The sequence below is a fragment of the Schistocerca cancellata genome, chromosome 1, assembly GCF_023864275.1.
Source record: "Schistocerca cancellata isolate TAMUIC-IGC-003103 chromosome 1, iqSchCanc2.1, whole genome shotgun sequence".
In the NCBI taxonomy this organism is placed as follows: Eukaryota; Metazoa; Arthropoda; class Insecta; order Orthoptera; family Acrididae; genus Schistocerca; species Schistocerca cancellata.
This window is the reverse complement of record NC_064626.1, coordinates 696,296,425-696,316,338: the sequence shown is the minus strand read 5'-3', so window position 1 is coordinate 696,316,338 and position 19,914 is coordinate 696,296,425. Positions and strand designations below refer to the sequence as shown.

At 45.8% G+C, this 19,914-nt stretch overlaps 1 protein-coding gene across 1 annotated transcript in view; it reads left to right on the top strand.

The window, feature by feature from the left end:
- Window positions 1-19,366, top strand: part of LOC126162117 (uncharacterized) — a 69,060-nt gene extending 49,694 nt beyond the window's left edge. The window contains exon 3 of the mRNA XM_049918407.1: window positions 18,827-19,366. Within this exon, the coding sequence (XP_049774364.1) occupies window positions 18,827-19,147 (321 nt within the window). The 3' untranslated portion in view covers window positions 19,148-19,366. The remainder of the gene's footprint in view (window positions 1-18,826) is intronic.
- The last annotated feature ends 548 nt before the right edge of the window (window positions 19,367-19,914 follow it).

The window sequence follows — 19,914 nt, the reverse complement described above, 5'->3', positions numbered from 1 at the left end:
CCTTGATGAAGCAATCCTCAGCCATATCGGTGAATACTTTGCTGCCAGGGGGATTGCAACGTTATACTGATAAGTGGACTCATTCCGCTAAGTTCTTTATAAATTTGACTCGATTTTGTAATCACTGAAATAACGCCATATACACATCAATCAGTGAAGTTTCATTTGGTTTCTTTCTCCCCTTCTGTGTGCTTCACTTTTTTTGTGAGATAGTGTATATTGAATTTCCTGTTAACAATTATTTTAGGCAACACTGCACAACTAATCCTTTAGGCTATGTAGCGACTAAGTTATGTGGTCCTATTTCATCCTCCACCTCCTCTCCAGTGTATGCCCTCTTTGCGACAGCAAGATCTGCGCTAAAGGGTGCATCCACAACTTGTCGACATGGTTGACATGTTTTCTGCCAGAATACGTTACCGGAGAGATCCTGAACGGAACGTGGTGGTAGGCACCCACGGTAAGGTACCATAAGAGTTATATCCTATCAGCTACAGTGCTAGATATTTTATTCTGAAATAGAAGCGGTAGAGAAACACTGAAATTATTGTAGGCCTCAGAAATTATGTTATAGGTACCAGTCAACGGGTAAGACGCAATAGTCGAACATCCTTGTTAACTATTCCAGAGGACTTTCGTTGTAGGTGAGATACTAAGGTCTGCGTCGGAACGTTTAGTCGAGAAGCGATAAAACTCGGTTTACATAGTCGTGCTGCCACCCGGAATTCATAAGACACATACTGCCACAGACAATAAAAGAGCTCCTGCAAAAAGAAATATTTTGATGCCAACCATTAACCTTTTAATGAGATACATGTTCTCAGAAGTATATATCTGCAGCACATAGTTTTGTTGTAGCTGACATAAAGACTGTAGAAACGGTAAAAGGAAGTAATTTAGAATCTGCCAAGTTACAAAAGAATAAGTATGTAGAAAAGGTGATACGGTAGGAGAAAAACCATCTTAGCAAGAGACCAGTCTCGAAGGATAGACGAGTGGTGTGTCTGAGGGGGAAGGTGAAAAGTTAAAAATCGTATCCACAAAGTGGAATGCCCATAATAGAGAAAAGTCTAACACCAAGGAAAACGAATGCACTTACGTCAGAGACCCAGGCTTCGGCTCTAGTATTCGAGACTTTTCGACCATCGTTGTTTTGATTTCAAACAACGATACTGAGTCCTTCGCCGGCTAACTGTAAGGTTCGGCCAGAAATGACATATGCAAACACACGGATCGAAGCCCTCATCAGCTCTATCTAACGCACAAGTTCGACGACAATGGGAAAGAAGACGACATGTTCCTAATGACATCATGGTGCTCAATTTTTCGTCACTAAGATCTACACTGGCCGACAACCTATCATCAATAACGACCATGGCGAAATGAACGTCAGTGTATTATGGTTACGGATTGCAAAAGCCACTTCTGCATATTCAGTATCGGTAAAGATAGCAATAAAAAAAAAGTAGATTCATCAAATTTCGGGAATACATTTTTCTAGGTAACATATTTAAGTGATTGACGTTGCAAAATCATATGTTAAAGAAAGCGCGAGATAATCCATTGCAAATGTGAAATGCTGGTACATTAATAACCGGTGTAACAGTCAGAATATCGAATACAAGCCTGCAAACGTGCATGCATTGTGTTCGACAGATGCCGAATGTCAGTTTGTGAGATGGAGACCCATGCCTTTTGCACTTGGTCGGGCAATACAGAGACGGATAATGCTGTTCGTGGATGACGCTTTAGTTATCCGACAATGTACCATATGTGCCTGGTTGGAGACAGATATGGTAACTAAGCAGACCAAGGCGACATGTCGACACTCTGTAGAGCACGTTGGGTTACAATAGTGATATGTGGGCGAGCGTTATCCTGTTGGAAAACACCTCCTGGAATGCTGTTCATGAATGGCCACACAACAAGTCGAATCACCAGACTGACGTACAAATTTGCAGTCGGGTGCGTAGGATAACCACGAGAGTGCTCCTGCTGTCATACAAATTGCACCCCAGACCATAACTCCAGGTGTAGGTTCAGAGTGTCAACCAGGCAGACAAACTGGTTGCAGGTCCTAAAATGGTCTCTTTATAAGCGACACACTTTTTCATTGGCACCGAGGTAGAACCAGCTTTCATCTGAAAACGCAACAGGCCTCAACCCTGTCCTCCAGTGTGCTCTCGCCTGACACCAGTGAAGTCGCGAATGGCGGTGGTTTGGGGTCAGTGGAACGCCCGCTACAGGGCGTCTGGCTCGGAGCTGTGCTTGAAGTAACCGTTTGTAACAGTTCGTTGTGTCACTGTGCTGCCAATTGCTGCTCAAATTGGTGCTGCAGATGCACTGCTATGCCCCACAGCTATACGCCGAATACGATGGTCTTCCCTCTCGGCAGTGTCACGTGGCCGTCAAGAGCCCGGTCTTCTTGCGACCGTACATTCTCGTCAGCAACGCTGCCAGAAATCATGTACAGTGGCTACGTTCCTGCCAAGTCTTTCTGCAGTATTACAGAAGGCTCATCCAGCTTCTTGTAGCCCTATTACACGACCTCGTTCAAAGTCAGTGAGATGTTGATAATGGTGTCTTAAAGGGATTCTTCGCAACATCAGCTCACCACATCTAATCTCAAAGATATCTAACTCCCACGACCGTACAGCATGTGTTTGAAGCAAACTTGATTTAAATCCTCGTAGTGCCGGTATTAGCGCCAGTCTTATCTAATTCGCGCGAAATTTTAATAGACATCGTCTTTCAGATGTAGAAACACATCCACCAACTTTCGTTCATGTCGCAGAACTCTTTTTTGGTGTTATAAACATTTTACCGTCAAGGTATATCATGCTTTTTGTTGCTGTAACTTACCTTGACTCGCTAGTTGTCTCGGGAATTGTATGTCAAAATGGTTCAAACGGCTCTGAGCACTATGGGACTCAACATCTTAGGTCATAAGTCCCCTAGAACTTAGAACTACTTAAACCTAACTAACCTAAGGACATCACACACACCCATGCCCGAGGCAGGATTCGAACCTGCGACCGTAGCAGTCCCGCGGTTCCGGACTGCAGCGCCAGAACCGCGAGACCACCGCGGCCGGCATAAATTGTATGTCATGTGGATGGCGAAGTCTCTGATAACTGGACAGAAAAGTAAGAACGTGGAACATCACTGACATTTCTGCAGTAACACTTTGGTGATGGTGATCAGCTCTCGAATTCGGTCATCACAGACGATAAAAACTGGACTGTTCACTTAGCGCTGGCAAATAAGCAGAAGTCGTGAACTCCTCATCCTACTCCAGAAAAAAAGAAGTCGATCGTGTCGTCATATTGGATATTCATGCAATCACTGCTTCGGGCAGAGCACGTTGTTGCAGATCGATGTTGGTTACACGGCAGAGAAGGGTCTTTGACTTCTTACTCAGAGATGCAGCAGTAAACACTCTACGTTATTATAGAATCTGTAGGCTTTGCGAAAGGTCATTCATATGACTAATGCACAGCGTAAGTATTGTGCTGACCCGCAACACACTTGTCGACATGTAGTTCAACATACATATTCTACGGAAGCTACTTCGGAAAGTGTTTTACCATCGCTTGTATTTTTTATGCCAGAATAAATTCCTATTCATTCAAGCTACTCAAGTGACAATTAGGTTCCTATGGATGTCACTCTTAATTCCCGTCCCAGGTGAATGACTTCTCTGACACAATACAAATGTTGGTCCTTTGATAAGTGCTTTATTCTTCTAATGGACATGGTCACGAACACGCTAATTTCTCTAATTGAATGGATAACTCTTTCCCCCAATTATTGTTTCATCCTGTCTATGTTCCTGGGAACACTTTCTGCATAATCATCGAATATTGACGGACACTGTGGTGATCAATGAAATCTACCTGTACTTATTTTCTGGCATACAATCGAGGTACCAGCAGTAGAGACCCATATGTATAAGTCTGTTCGATATACTTACTTCATGCAACGTCGTTTCGTCAAGCGTTGCCGGTCCACGGCTTCAATTAAGGTATGAAGTGATATTGAGTTTTGAAAAACAAACAAAAGTTAGATAATGTTTGCTTATTATCAGCACTCAGAACAAACAGAAATATATATCGAATGCATTCGAATGTGTCCATCATTAGTGTTGCTACAATATCGTTGGTCGATCACTAATGGCACCTGAAACTGTCAAACCAACCCCCCCCCCCCCTCACCTCCTGGCTCGCGTCACTCTGCTACTAACTGCCAAATGGTTCAAATGGCTCTGAGCACTACGGGACTTAACATCTAAGGTCATCAGTCCCCTAGAACTTAGAACTACTTAAACCTAACTAACCTAAGGACATCACACACATCCAAGCCCGAGGCAAGATTCGAACCTGCGACCGTAGCGGTCACGCGGTTCCAGACTGAAGCGCCTACAACCGCTCGGCCACACCGGCCGGCTACTAACTGCCAAATTGGCCCATTGCTTCCCACGTCCAATAGCTGCTGATTATTTTATAATGGTGGCTTCTCGTGTCACTGTTATGCTGCCAATCAAGCCATTCATCAAGGTTAGAAAGGGTTTTAGGTTCGACTGATCTTTTATACTATTTCAAATTATTCTAAAGGCCAAGACTAAGCAAGATTCAGTATAGCAGAATAGAATTTGGGAATCATCACAGATTGGCAGTTTTGTTCGCTTACAAATCATGTTTATGACACACTGATTTAATTAGGCTGACACAACGTCAAAAAAATCTCCATAAAAAACCAAAACAAAATCTGAACAGAATTTCGTTGCTACATATGTCAAATCATTACATCTAATTAGTAGAGTACAAATCTGAAGGATTTCGTCAAGGGAAAGTATTGTGAAACTAATGCACTTTCATCGATGTTTTAATTAATTAATATTAATTAACGCACCAATTTCAAGAAAAACCAGTTATCTGAACTTAAGTATTTTGGCCATGTCCTCTGATTGACGTATATATATATATATATATATATATATATATATATATATATATATATATATTTCTTTTTTTTTAATAGTCAGCTTTTCCCCCCTTGAACCATGAACCTTGCCGTTGGTGGGGAGGCTTACATGCCTCAGCGATACAGATAGCCGTACCGTAGCTGCAACCACAACGGAGGGGTATCTGTTGAGGGGCCAGACAAACGCATGGTTCCTGAAGAGGGGCAGCAGCCTTTTCAGTAGTTGCAGGGGCAACACTCTGGATGATCGACTGATCTGGCCACTATCCCTCACTATACGGCACGAGCTACTGGACTGACGTGGTGACTTCACATGCGCCGACGCTCAAGATGGACAAGTCATCTTGTGTCCCAGTGCGCGACCGACCAACCCTATCGATCCAATCGCCAATGCCCGTTGCCTAAACAACACCAGAGCAGACTGGCGACCTAACACATACTATCACTACGGACCTCAGACAGACATTGACTGCCCCACACTGACCCGGCTGACCAACTGACCACACTCGCCGAGACTCACAGACTGACCCAGACTCACTCCGACTGACCAACTGACCAGACTCACCGAGACTGACAGACTAGCCATCTACCAAGCTCATAGCGCCCCTTAAATGCACGTGAACAGGCGACTTTTCCCCTTTCCCACCAGAGGGAGACACCAAAGCTGCGATTGCCACAGTGGCGCCACCGCCAAAAATGGAAGGCGACTGCTTTACACTACACGCTGCGGCGCGCTCTTCAAAACAGCAAATTTTACCACGGCTCAAATATTGCAGTTTTCAATTCATCGGTGGATTTTGGACGGTTTTTATAGACAGTCGCTTTCGCTGCTCCCCAGAAGAAAAAGTCGGGTGGAGTTAGGTCAGGCGATCGTGGAGGCCAAAATCCCTGCGATCACCAAAAACATCAACAAGCAGTGACATCGAAACGCGAGCTGTATGCACGGTTGCACCATCTTGTTGAAAATAACCGTTCAGTATTTCACTTAACACAAGTTCTCCTATGAATGAGTACAGAATATCACTGCAGTATCGTTGAGCGTCTATTGTTTCGTGGAAAAAACTGGACCCACAATCCGACGTCTAGAAATTGCAATCCAAACTCCTATTTTCACAGAATGAAGTGGTTCCTCACGAATACACAATGGATTTGCAGTACTCCACATACGAGAATTTTGCGAGTTCATGTACCAGGATAAGTGAAACCACGCCTCATCAGTGAAAAGCGTTTCATTAAGAATATCCCTTCCATTTTGCTGAACGAAATTTTTGAACCATAGACAATAATGCAGTCTCTTGGCATGATCAGTATTTTTCAGTTCTTGCACGACTGTCACTTTCTATGGGTAAAGTTCTAATTTTTTCCTTACAGCTGTGTGGTCCGTTCCGACACTAGCATGGATTTCCAGGGCGGGTTTTCTTACTGACTTGTTCGGGCTCATGGACATTTTATAGGAAATACCGAGTAGTTTATCCTCAGACAAAACGCTAGAACGACCACTTCTCGGTGCATCTGTCACTGAACCCGTACTTCGAAATTTGTTAATCAAATCTTGCACACTATAGCGATGAGGGAGTGTTGTCTCCGGGAAAACTGAATTAAATGTTTGACGAACTGAAACTCTGTATTTACCGCCACCTTTGAATACTTGTTCGATTAAAAACACACGTTCTTCAATGGTTAGCATTTTAACAGCGACAAAAGCGAAATAAAACGAATAAAGGAACTAAACTTGAATGGTCACGTAAACACGTACCGACCCACACCAACCGTACTACTGACGCTGGCTGAGATAAACGGAACAGTAGAATGTTGGGAGAGTCCACTTGAAGGGAAGAAACCCATGTAGGCGAACAATTATACGGCACGCGCAACTAACAATCAAACGGCACTGCGGAGACACTTTTTGAACACCCCGTATATCTCAAAATCCTGAACAAATTCTTTTCGAACGATGCCTGTAGCATGTATATGAATTGCAATTGAAGTTATGTAGCAAAGAAAGAGCTGTTATGCCGTGGTCGGTTGATGAATGCTGTGGTGATTCCCAACGTTTCGTCTCCGACTGCGGGAGACATCTTCAAGGGGGTCCGTAGCTTGATGGAAGGTCCAACACACACACTGGCTCGCTACTGACTGCCGCTAAATTCCGTGTCCGCGCGCCCCCGCGCTGCGGCGTGACGTCACGTGTTTTGAAAACGTCAGTGCAATTGGCCGCTGTCCGTCGCCGTCGATCGCCGTTGCCATCACCCAGTAGTGGACGAGTGGTACACATCTTCTTTAACACCGGCATCCATATACCGTTTAATCTGACGCCCTCCTCCTTTTGGTTGAAATTATTTGGGTGTTTAGCGATTTCGATCGCCTCCCTGTAGAGCCTTTCGTAATATCCGCTCGTGGCCGCTAGTACTTGCGTCTCCTCGAAACGAATATTGTGGTTCCCTGGCTGGAAAGCATGCTCTGCAACAGCTGATCGTTCCGTTTCTCCTCTTCTACAATTTCCCTTGTGCTCTTCCAAACGTTTAGAAACAGTTCTTTTAGTGGTACCCACATAAACATCACCACAACTGCATGGGATCCTATACACTCCAGATTTTTCCAATGGTTTGCGAGCGTCCTTGGCAGGCCTAAGGTATTCCTGTATCTTCCTGGTGGGCTTGTAAATTACGGTAATATTCCGCTTCGTCAAGATCCTCCCTATTCTTTCCGTTACATTTTTAACAAACGGCAGGAAAACCTTAGATTTTGCAGTAGTCTGTACGTCAGTATGATTTCTGCGTGGCTACCTCAACGCACGTTTTATTTCGGCGGACGAATATCCGTTCTTCGTTAGTGCATTGTGGAGATGTTCCATCTCAGCGTCGAGCAACTCAGGTTCACAAATATTTCTAGCTCTGTCCGCTAACGTCTTGATAACACCCCGCTTCTGTTGTGGGTGGTGGTTCGAATCCCGGTGCAAATAACGGTCCGTGTGCGTGGGTTTGCGATACACTGAGTGACCCAAACTACCATTTTCGTTTCTAAACACAAGCACATCGAGGAAATGTAGTTTGCCGTCTGCCTCCTCCTCCATTGTAAACTGAATTCTTGAGTTTATACTGTTCAGATGTTCGTGGAACCGGCTTAGTTCCTCCCTACCATGTCTCCACAACACAAACGTGTCATCCACGTATCGGAACCATGCATTTGGTTTCTTGCTGGCAGTACCTAAGGCCTGTTCTTCGAATTTCTCCATAAAGAAGTTTGCAATTACGGGACTTAGGGGGCTTCCCATAGCCACGCCATCCGTTTGCTCATAAAACTGTTCATTCCACTTGAAGTATGTGGTCGTCAAACAACACTTAAACAGCTCTAAAATATCGGCAGGAAAAATTCGATCCAGCTGTTCCAATACATCATTAAGTGGAACCATGGTAAACAGCGATACCACATCGAAGCTGACCAATATGTCATCCGGCTGCACCACTATGCCATTAAATCTGCTAATGAAATGTGTCGAATTCTTTATATAAGAGTCCGAACGGCCCACATGTGGTTTTAACAGCGTAGTCAAAAACTTGGCTAACGAGTAGGTGGGCGAACCAATGGCACTTAGTATCGGTCTTAACGGAACATTTTCTTTATGAATTTTGGGCAATCCATAAAGCCTCGGTGGTAGCGCAACCGAATTGCAGAGACCTTTCTGTACACTCTCTTCAATGGAGGACTTTTTTATTAACCGCGACACAGTTCTGAGAACGTTGTTAGTGGGGTCCTTATTCAGCTTCCTATATGCTTGCGGATCCAGTAGATCCGTAATTTTTCTCTGATAGTCGGCCACATCCATAACCACCGTTGCGCTTCCTTTGTCAGCTGGGAGAACCAAAATACTACCGTCGTCATTCAGGAGTTTTAAAGCTCTTCTCTCACCCACAGTTATATTACTTTTCGGCGGTTTTGCATTGGCTAATATTCTCACTGTTTCTATACGGATTTCTTCAGCTGTTACAGAATCTACACTGCGAATTCCTGCTTCTACATTGGCTATAATTTCTTCCGTGGGCACAAAACGCGGACTAACAGCAAAATTTCCTCCCTTGGCAAGCACAGATGTCTCATCGTCAGATAACGAACGTTTGGACAAATTGATAACGGTCCGGGAAACGTCTAAATGCCGAACAGTCTGATTAGGTAGCAAATTATCAAACTTCTTCTTCTGTCTATTAGACGTCGTCAACATACGCTTCCCCATGGTATCATGCAGTAGTCTATCAATTTTATCCCAGTCACCGCTGCACAGTTTATTACTGATCGTAATATGGAGAGACATTAACTTACAGTTTGTGCTTGCCAAGTCCCGTCGGGTCTGCTGAATGCGCTCTCGTAGTAAGGCCTCCTCAGTCCGTTTGAAAATGCGTTGTGCCTTTCCCGAATAGAACAGTCGCTTTATCTTCAGAAACTTCGGTATAACGCCGACAGCTCTGCAACGAGACAGGAATGTGAGGGAACACAAAAGCTGCACTCTCTTCTTCTGGAGTCCTTCCAGGCGTCGCACTTCTCTTGACAACTCCTCCCCGTAGAGGCGTCTGATACTAAAAAGTGGAATGAACAGTTTTATGAGCAAACGGATGGCGTGGCTATGGGAAGCCCCCTAAGTCCCGTAATTGCAAACTTCTTTATGGAGAAATTCGAAGAACAGGCCTTAGGTACTGCCAGCAAGAAACCAAATGCATGGTTCCGATACGTGGATGACACGTTTGTGTTGTGGAGACATGGTAGGGAGGAACTAAGCCGGTTCCACGAACATCTGAACAGTATAAACTCAAGAATTCAGTTTACAATGGAGGAGGAGGCAGACGGCAAACTACATTTCCTCGATGTGCTTGTGTTTAGAAACGAAAATGGTAGTTTGGGTCACTCAGTGTATCGCAAACCCACGCACACGGACCGTTATTTGCACCGGGATTCGAACCACCACCCACAACAGAAGCGGGGTGTTATCAAGACGTTAGCGGACAGAGCTAGAAATATTTGTGAACCTGAGTTGCTCGACGCTGAGATGGAACATCTCCACAATGCACTAACGAAGAACGGATATTCGTCCGCCGAAATAAAACGTGCGTTGAGGTAGCCACGCAGAAATCATACTGACGTACAGACTACTGCAAAATCTAAGGTTTTCCTGCCGTTTGTTAAAAATGTAACGGAAAGAATAGGGAGGATCTTGACGAAGCGGAATATTACCGTAATTTACAAGCCCACCAGGAAGATACAGGAATACCTTAGGCCTGCCAAGGACGCTCGCAAACCATTGGAAAAATCTGGAGTGTATAGGATCCCATGCAGTTGTGGTGATGTTTATGTGGGTACCACTAAAAGAACTGTTTCTAAACGTTTGGAAGAGCACAAGGGAAATTGTAGAAGAGGAGAAACGGAACGATCAGCTGTTGCAGAGCATGCTTTCCAGCCAGGGAACCACAATATTCGTTTCGAGGAGACGCAAGTACTAGCGGCCACGAGCGGATATTACGAAAGGCTCTACAGGGAGGCGATCGAAATCGCTAAACACCCAAATAATTTCAACCAAAAGGAGGAGGGCGTCAGATTAAACGGTATATGGATGCCGGTGTTAAAGAAGATGTGTACCACTCGTCCACTACTGGGTGATGGCAACGGCGATCGACGGCGACGGACAGCGGCCAATTGCACTGACGTTTTCAAAACACGTGACGTCACGCCGCAGCGCGGGGGCGCGCGGACACGGAATTTAGCGGCAGTCAGTAGCGAGCCAGTGTGTGTGTTGGACCTTCCATCAAGCTACGGACCCCCTTGAAGATGTCTCCCGCAGTCGGAGACGAAACGTTGGGAATCACCACAGCATTCATCAACCGACCACGGCATAACAGCCCGGATAATTATAATGGACATGATATTTCCGGCCGTGAAAGTTTACATTTTAGTAGCAAAGAAAGAGTCAAATACACTACTGTCAATTAAAATTGCTACACCACGAAGATGACGTGCTACAGACGCGAAATTTAACCGACACGAAGAAGATGCTGTCATATGCAAATGATTAGCTTTTCAGAGCATTCACACAAGGATGGAGCCGGTGGCGACACTTACAACGTGCTGACATTAGGAAAGTTTCCAACCAATTTCTCATACGCAAACAGTAGTTGACCGGCGTTGCCTGGTGAAACGTTGTTGTGATGCCTCGTATAAGGAGGAGAAATGCGTACCATCACGTTCCCGATCTTGATAAAGGTCGGATTGTAGTCTATCGCGATTGCGGTTTATCGTATCGCTACATTGCTGCTCGCGTTCGTCGAGATCCAATGACTGTTAGCAGAATCTGGAATCGATGGGTTCAGGAGGGTAATACGGAACGCCGTGCTGGATCCCAACGGCCTCGTATCACTAGCAGTCGAGATGACAGGTATCTTATCTGCATGGCTGTAACGGATCGTGCAGCCACGTCTCGATCCCTCAGTCAACAGATGGGGACGCTTGCAATACAACAACCATCTGCACGAACAGTTCGACGACGTTTGCAGCAGCATGGACTATCAGCTATGAGACCATGGCTGCGGTTACCCTTGACGCTGCACCACATTCAGGAGCGTCTGCGATGGTGTACTCAACGAAGAACCTGGGTGCACGAATGGCAAAACGTCATTTTTTCGGATGAATCCAGGTTCTGTTTACAGCATCATGATGGTCGCATCCGTGTTTGGCGACATCGCGGTGAACGCACATTGGAAGCGTGTATTCGTCATCGCCATACTGGCGTATCACCCGGCGTGATGGTATGGGGTGCCATTGGTTACACGTCTCGGTCACCTCTTATTCACATTGACGGCACTTTGAACAGTTGACGTTACATTTCATATGTGTTACGACCCGTGGCTCTACCCTTCATTCGATCCCTGCAAAACCCTACATTCCAGCAGGATAATGCACGACCGCATGTTGCAGGTCCTGTACGGGCCTTTCTGGATACAGAAAATGTTCAGCTGCTGCCCTGGCCAGCACATTCTCCAGATCTCTCACCAACTGAAAACGTCTGGTCAATGGTGGCCGAGCAACTGGCTCGTCACAATACGCCAGTCACTACTCTTGATGAACTGTGGTATCGTGTTGAATCTGCATGGGCAGTTGTACCTGTACACGCCATCCAAGCTCTGTTTGACTCAATGCCCAGGCGTATCAAGGCCGTTACTACGGCCAGACGTGGTTGTTCCAGGTACTGATTTCTCAGGCTCTATTTGTCCAATGAATGCTCGTTTATCATCTGCATTTCTTCTTGGTGTAGCAATTTTAATGGCCAATAGTGTATTTTAAGAGAATGATAATAATAATGTATTATAGGGGGGAGGCGGACTGCAGGAGCAGTAAACAGTTATCCTCCCTAGTACCTAACCGTGCCTGCGTGTGATTGGGCATCACGTCGGTATGTGGGTCTAGTTACAGGACAAATTACAGAAGTGGGCAGAAGCAGGAATGAAATTTGTCACCACTGAATTATGATCGATGCGGTGGGCGCTATGCAGCAAAGTAGTCACGCCATCACGGTGTCACGGCAAGGCGACGAGGGGGAGACAATATAACTGGACGCCAGCGGTCGCTGGAGGTGGTTTTTATGTCGATCACCACACAAAAATTTGTGCCTGGTGACTTACGCAGAGCTACGAAGCTTTGGAAGTCACAATCTGAAGAACGAGTTGCTAGAAGTGGAGGCAGTCCAGGCAGTAAATAAGGTGCCGAAGTATATCGGCAGAACAACCGAAAACAGAAACGCGACAGTCATAATGATCCTACTCCTTAGAGTCTAGAGAGAATTCTGACAGTGTTGTTCAAGATAATAAGCCCGATGCCTTTATACTGGAACTGTTATGGCGCATGATGAAGAAGTCCATGAACAGACAGAAAGTCCGGGACGTTAAAGCCTCTTTCCATAAATTGCTAGAGCCGGTGCGCTACGGGGCGCGTCTAGCGTACTCATCGCTAGAGCCTCGCGTAGAAGTGATGATGGCGCCGACTCGAAAATGGCTATGTCTTTGCCCCTGTGTCGATACCTGCCTTATAGAATACTGAAGCAGACGAACAGCATAGATCATAACTAGACCGCCTTCCGACGTGACCCGCCATTATGACTTAGTATGGTTCACATCATTCCCATTCCAGAAAATTGAAATACACTACTGGCCCTTAAAATTGCTACACCAAGAAGAAATGCAGATGATAAACGAGCATTCATTGGACAAATAGAGCCTGAGAAATCAGTACCTAGAACAACCACGTCTGGCCGTAATAACGGCCTTGATACGCCTGGGCATTGAGTCAAACAGAGCTTGGATGGCTTGTGCAGGTACAACTGCCCATGCAGATTCAACACGATACCACAGTTTATCAAGAGTAGTGACTGGCGTATTGTGACGAGCCAGTTGCTCGGCCACCATTGACCAGACGTTTTCAGTTGGTGAGAGATCTGGAGAATGTGCTGGCCAGGGCAGCAGTCGGACATTTTATGTATCCAGAAAGGCCCGTACAGGACCTGCAACATGAGGTCGTGGTTCAAATGGCTCTGAGCACTATGCGACTTAACTTCTGAGGTCATCAGTCGCCTACAACTTAGTTCTAATTAAACCTAACTAACCTAAGGACATCACACACATCCATGCCCGAGGCAGGATTCGAACCTGCGACAGTAGCGGTCGCTCGGCCCCAGACTGTAGCGCCTAGAGCCGCACGCCCACTCCGGCCATGCGGTAGTGTATTATCCTGCAGAAATGTAGGGTTTCGCAGGGATCGAATGAAGGATAGAGCCACGGGTCGTAACACATCTGAAATATAACGTCCAGTGTTCAAAGTGCCGTCAATGCGAAAAAGAGGTGACCGAGACGTGTAACCAATGGCACCCCATACCATCACGCCGGGTGATAAGCCAGTATGGCGATGACGAATACACGTTTCCAATGTGTGTTCACCGCGATGTCGCCAAACACGGATGCGACCCTCATGATGCTGTAAACAGAACCTGGATTCATCCGAAAATATGACGTTTTGCCATTCGTACACCCAGGTTCGTCGTTGAGTACACCATCGCAGGCGCTCCTGAATGTGATGCAGCGTCAAGGGTAACAGCAGCCATGGTGTCCGAGCTGATAGTCCATGCTGATGCAAACGTCGTTGAACTGTTTGTGCAGATTGTTGTTGTCTTGCAAACATCCCCATCTGTTCACTCAGGGATCCAGACGTGGCTGTACGATCCGTTACAGCCATTGCGGATAAGGTGCCTGTCATCTCGACTGCTAGTGATACGAGGCCGTTGGGGTCCAGCACGGCGTTCCATATTACCCTCCTGTACCCATCGATTCCAGATTCTGCTAACAGTCATTGGATCTCGACGAACGTGAGCAGCAATGTAGCGATACGATAAACTGCAATCGCGATAGGCTACAATCCGACCTTTATCAAGGTCGGAAACGTGATGGTACGCATTTCTCCTCCTTACATGAGGCATCACAACAACGTTTCACCAGGCAACGCCGATAATCTGCTGTTTGTGTATCAGGAATCGGTTGGAAACTTTCCTCTTGCCAGCATGTTTTAGGTGTCGCCACCGGCGTCAACCTTGTGTGAATGCTCTGAAAAGCTAATCATTTGCATATGACAGCATCTTCTTCCTGTCGGTTAAATTTCGCGTCTGTATCACGTCATCTTCGTGGTGTAGCAATTTTAATAGCCAGTAGTGTAGCTGTAACTCAGCAGCCGTTGACGGTGAACCGTATGCTGATAATACGAGAGGTATTCGAAAAATAACGTCCGATCTGGCGGGAAATGGGAACCACAGTGAAAGTCCGATGCAGCTTTGCACAGAAGTGTTGGACAATGTCTAGTGTGCCTGTCGATCGCGTCACGTCGCCCTTTAGAGTTCTGAGCGCACATTGAGCATGTATAGATGTCATGCAGCCCACGTAACATTACTCTCCTGAGTTTCCTTCTTCATCAGAAGTCTCGGCTTCTCTCTGCAGGGGCAATGAATAAGCTCCTGCAGCGATTTCGATGGGAATTGTTTGATCACCCATAATACAGTTCGTAATTGGGTCTCTCCCGGCGGAGGTTCGAGTCCTGCCTCGGGCATCGGTGTTTGTGTTTGTCCTTAGGACAATTTAGGTTAAGTAGTGTGTAAGCTTAGGGCCTGATGACCTTAGCAGTTAAGTCCCATAAGATTTCACACACATTTGAACATTTTATGTAATTGGGTCTCACTGAGTTTCATCTTTGCGCATATGAACCGCTGGTCATAAAGACATCATTTATGCACAGACAACGAGCTGTAGACCAGCGTAGAGAATTGCTGGAAAGCACAAGTGGTGTCTCCTATGGCGAGGTTATTGGAAAGTTGGTACAACTCTATGACAAATGCCTATGCTGGAGCGACGTTTATGTAGCTGGAAAGTGTAGCTAACTGTTGCAAATAAAACATTTTCGATTTTCGCAGTGGTTTCCATTTCGCAACTGATCGGACCTTACTTTCCAAATAGCCATCATAGTTGTCCATACCATCACCTGTTCACGTTTGCCCTTTGCCTCGTGAAATATCATTTCATCACCAAGTACGTATAACTCTGGAAAGTCTCATAAGTTATTTCGCGCGAATACCCGATTGTGAACTAAGCCGAAGAACATTACCATACACCGATGAACAAAAACATTATGACCACATGTTTAACAGCGTGTTGTTCCACTTTTCAAACACAATACAACACAGTTGCTGGTTAGCATGTATTCTACAAGTCCTTGATAGCATTCCAGAAGTATGTGGCACCAGATACGCGCAGGTTAAGCAGTTCCCACAAATTACGTAATGATGGTTTACGGGCACGCATCTGGCGGTCCATACGTGTTAAAACGGGTACAGATCAGGTACATTTGCTGGCCAAGACATCAATATGAGCCCGTTACAGTGCTCCTCGAACCGCTGTACCACGTCTCTGACCTTGTAACACGGGCAGTTATCCTGCTGGAAGATAACATCGCAGTATATGGAGGCTTCAAGTATCAAGCAATACAAACGATCCGCAATAATACTCACGTAGTTCACTGCTGCCGTGATGCCTTCGACTACCACCACAGATCCCATGGAAGCCCAACTCAGTGCACCCCTCAGCATAATTATGTCCTCACCGGTCCGCATCTGTGGCGCGGTCCATGTTTCGTGCAGCCATTCGCCTGGATGACGACGTGTAAGGACCCAACCATCGACCTGACGAATAAGAAATGCGATCCATTCGACAGGCAACACAGTTCTATTGATCCACTGTGAAAACTCAGTGAAGCTGTGCCCGCTGCAGTCATACCTGACGATATTGTCGGTTCAGCACAGGAACACGCAGGGGTCGTGTGATGTGTAGCTCTATGTTCAACAATGGCATTTGAACGGTGTGCTCCGGAACATCTGTGCCTGCACCAGCTTTGTATCTGCCGTCAGATCTGCCACAGATCGCTGTCTATCCTGGATTACACAGTGGGAATCATCCGATCTCTATGCTTTGTGATGAGACGTGGTCTTCAAATACCATAGAGCCTACTCATTATTTCATCATCCTTCAACCATTTGCCACAGGTGCTCACGACAGTAGTACGCGACCAGTTTCGCCGTTTCAGAGATTCTCATTTCCGCAGCAGCGCCTCGGTCAGAACCGCTTATATCAGTGGATTGCCGCATTTTCGAGCCGCATCTTTTCTATATTGTCTACCCATTCCTCCCTCTTTGCTTACATTCTTTCCTTATTGTATCACGTGCCGGCAACACTTCCAGGAGGTATTCATCCTCGCGACGGGTTGTGGTCATAATGTTTTGACTCATCAGTGTAAAGTCCCAATGGCAAAAGAATGCCGACGAAATTGTTACTTTAACGTGAAAGACGTTGTCGCGACAAGTACTGACTGCAGCCAGCCACTAGAGCGCTCTATTCTCCGCCGTTATAATTCAACTTTCTGTCTCCTACAAAAATCTCGTAAAAGTCTAAAATTAATGTATAGCTTAGATCTCTACAACATCTCTAAGAACGGTGGAAGTTTGCTCCGCATTTTAATTAGGGCAAGGAGTACATTAATTTTTTTTAACGGAAGGTATCTTACGGTCCTGAAAACAGCTTCAAACTATCACGCCATGTGTCAAAAGCTATGGATCTGAGTGATTTTGCATTTCGTTGACTATTGAATTGTCTTGCTCGGCCATGGATTTTGTAAAGTAGTGCATTACATTACGTTTGCTATGCATAAACTTCGGAAACCAGCGTTCTTTGAAATTTTGTCAACGAAATTTAAAGTGTCCTACAAGAAATACCGTTAAAATTCGGATATGGTGTAGATCTCTATAATGTTACAAGTATGTTAAAAACATGAATGAAATTTTCACTCTGCAGCGGAGTTTGCGCTGATATGAAACTTCCTGGCAAATTAAAATTGTGTGCCCGGCCAAGACTCGAACTCGGAAACTTTGCCTTTTGGAAATTACTTTTTTCTTAAAAAAAGGCGAAATTTTCGCGTTCGGAAAAGTTTCATACTTGACGTGGTACGTGTAAGGCTTTGTATATAGCCAAATGGCAACACACTTGGTAGGAGCTGACAGTACCAATCTGAGAAGTGATGCACTGGTAGCAGGAGCTTTCCAGCCCTCCATCTTTCAAATGCCATGTACGAGGGGCGTTCAATAAGTAACGCAACACTTTTTTTCTGACAAATTCTCTTGAAAAAATGCGAAATTTGTTGTGGAACGTCGTGTAATATACTTGCTTCAGCTCCTATAGTTTTGTGAAGTTCCGATAGGAGGCGGCACTATACGAAGCCTTCAAAATGCCGTCTGTAACGGAGGTGCGTTCCAAGCTGAGAGCTGCGCTGAGTTTCTTTTGGGAGAAAACCAGAGCATAGCAGAAGTTCATAGCGTATTCAGAAAGTCTGCGGAGACCTGGCAGTGAACAAAAGCACAGTGTATCGTTGGAAGAGGCGTCTGTCATCATCGCAACAAGGTCACGCAAACATGTCTTATCTCCCAAGTGCTGACAGCCGCACACAGCTGTGACTTCTGCAACGCTGGGACGTGCGGACACTCTCATTCGAGGTGATCGACGGATCACAATCAAACAGTTCGCTGTAAAACTGGACTTCTTTGTCGACTGATACAACTCTGCGTACCCGAGAGGAGTTCACAAAACATTAGTGGGCTATTCTTCTTCATCCTCGCTAGAGACCAGATATCGCACCTTCCGACTCCTATCTGTTTGGTCCAGTGAAGGATGCACTCCACGGGAAGCAGAACGTGGACGATGGGAAGGTTATTGGTGCAGCAGTCAACCACTAGAGTGGTACCATGCGGGCACAAAGGTCCCCCCAGTAATGTGGCATAAGGCCATGCCTGTGAACAGAGATTATGTTTAAAAACAGGATTTTATAGCCGAAAGAGTAGGGACTAATATGGTATATTTGGATGCTGTGAAAACCAACCCGCTTTCAGAAAAAATATGTTTTGCATTACTTGTTGAGCGCCCCTCTTACGTCAAATGGTTCAAATAACTCTGAGCACTATGGGACTCAACTTCTGAGGTCATTAGTCCCCTAGAACTTAGAACTAGTTAAACCTAACTAACCTAAGGACATCACACACATCCATGCCCGAGGCAGGATTCGAACCTGCGACCGTAGCGGTCTCGCGGTTCCAGACTGCAGCGCCTAGAAGCGCATGGCCACTTCGGCCGCCTCTTACGTCAAATCGGACAACAGCGTTCCTCATCCAGTAGTTGTGTAATGATAATAATTTCGGTGCTTTTGGAACAAGTTGCGTGCTTGTTTGCAGGAGGGCCGCACGTTCGTGGTGGTGTACAACAACGTGAACGGCGGCGGAGGCGGCTACGGGGACGGCGGTCACGGTGACGGAGGCGGCGGCGGCGACGACGGGGACGACGGGGACGAGGGCCCGGGGGACTACGGCGATCCCGCCGCCAGCAACGACGACTGCGACACAGGGGGCGGAGGCCTGTTCCACGGCGGCCTCCTCGGCGGCCTGCTGGGTGACCACGGCGGGGGCGGAGGCGGCGGAGGGTCCCGGTACTTCAACGCCGACCGCTACCTGCGCTCCTTCTACCGCGCCCTCAGGCCCATCTACAGGCTGTTCTGACGCGGGCACGGCTCGGCGGGAGGCGTGGCGCTTAACAGCATCTTACTTTCATCAGCATCCTTACCTCACACATCACAGAGTAATTTGTTTCATGTCCCATACATCATTTGCTCTACGTATCGTAATTGTTTAAAATGATTCACTTTAGTATTTAGTAACATAACTCATTTATGTAGATAGTACGCACTGCCCATTTATAAATAAATAAATTTGCCATTATAAACCACTGTTTAGCAAGCGCGAAAGCTTATACTATCTTTCACATATTGTATACGGTAGATATTCCCAAATAAAGATGATGTATCGTAAAGAATTGTCGAAACGAGACACATTCCATTTGCTTCCTAACACAATATCTTCTTATCCAGTATGTACTGACAGCCGACATAACATTTTTATGATACATTAATTCGCCCTTTTCGAACCAATATCATCTTTCGAGACAATTCAAATTTTTAGTAAAATACTCTTGTAATTATTGCCGTTATTTATTTGATTTTTGATGGACCATTTACACGAAATTTCAAAAGAAAAACCCGTAGCCGTTTAAATAGGTGCTCAAAAAAGGGCTGTGGATGAACACCACATGTTACACGTGCACACAGACTAAAACTGTTTTGCTAAGCATTGCTATTTGGGGAGCTAGATAACTGATGATGGTCGAAGTAGAGAGGATATAAAATGTAGACTGGCAATGGCAAAGAAAGCGTTTCTGAAGAAGAGAAATTTGTTAACATCGAGTATAGATTTAAGTGTCAGGAAGTCGT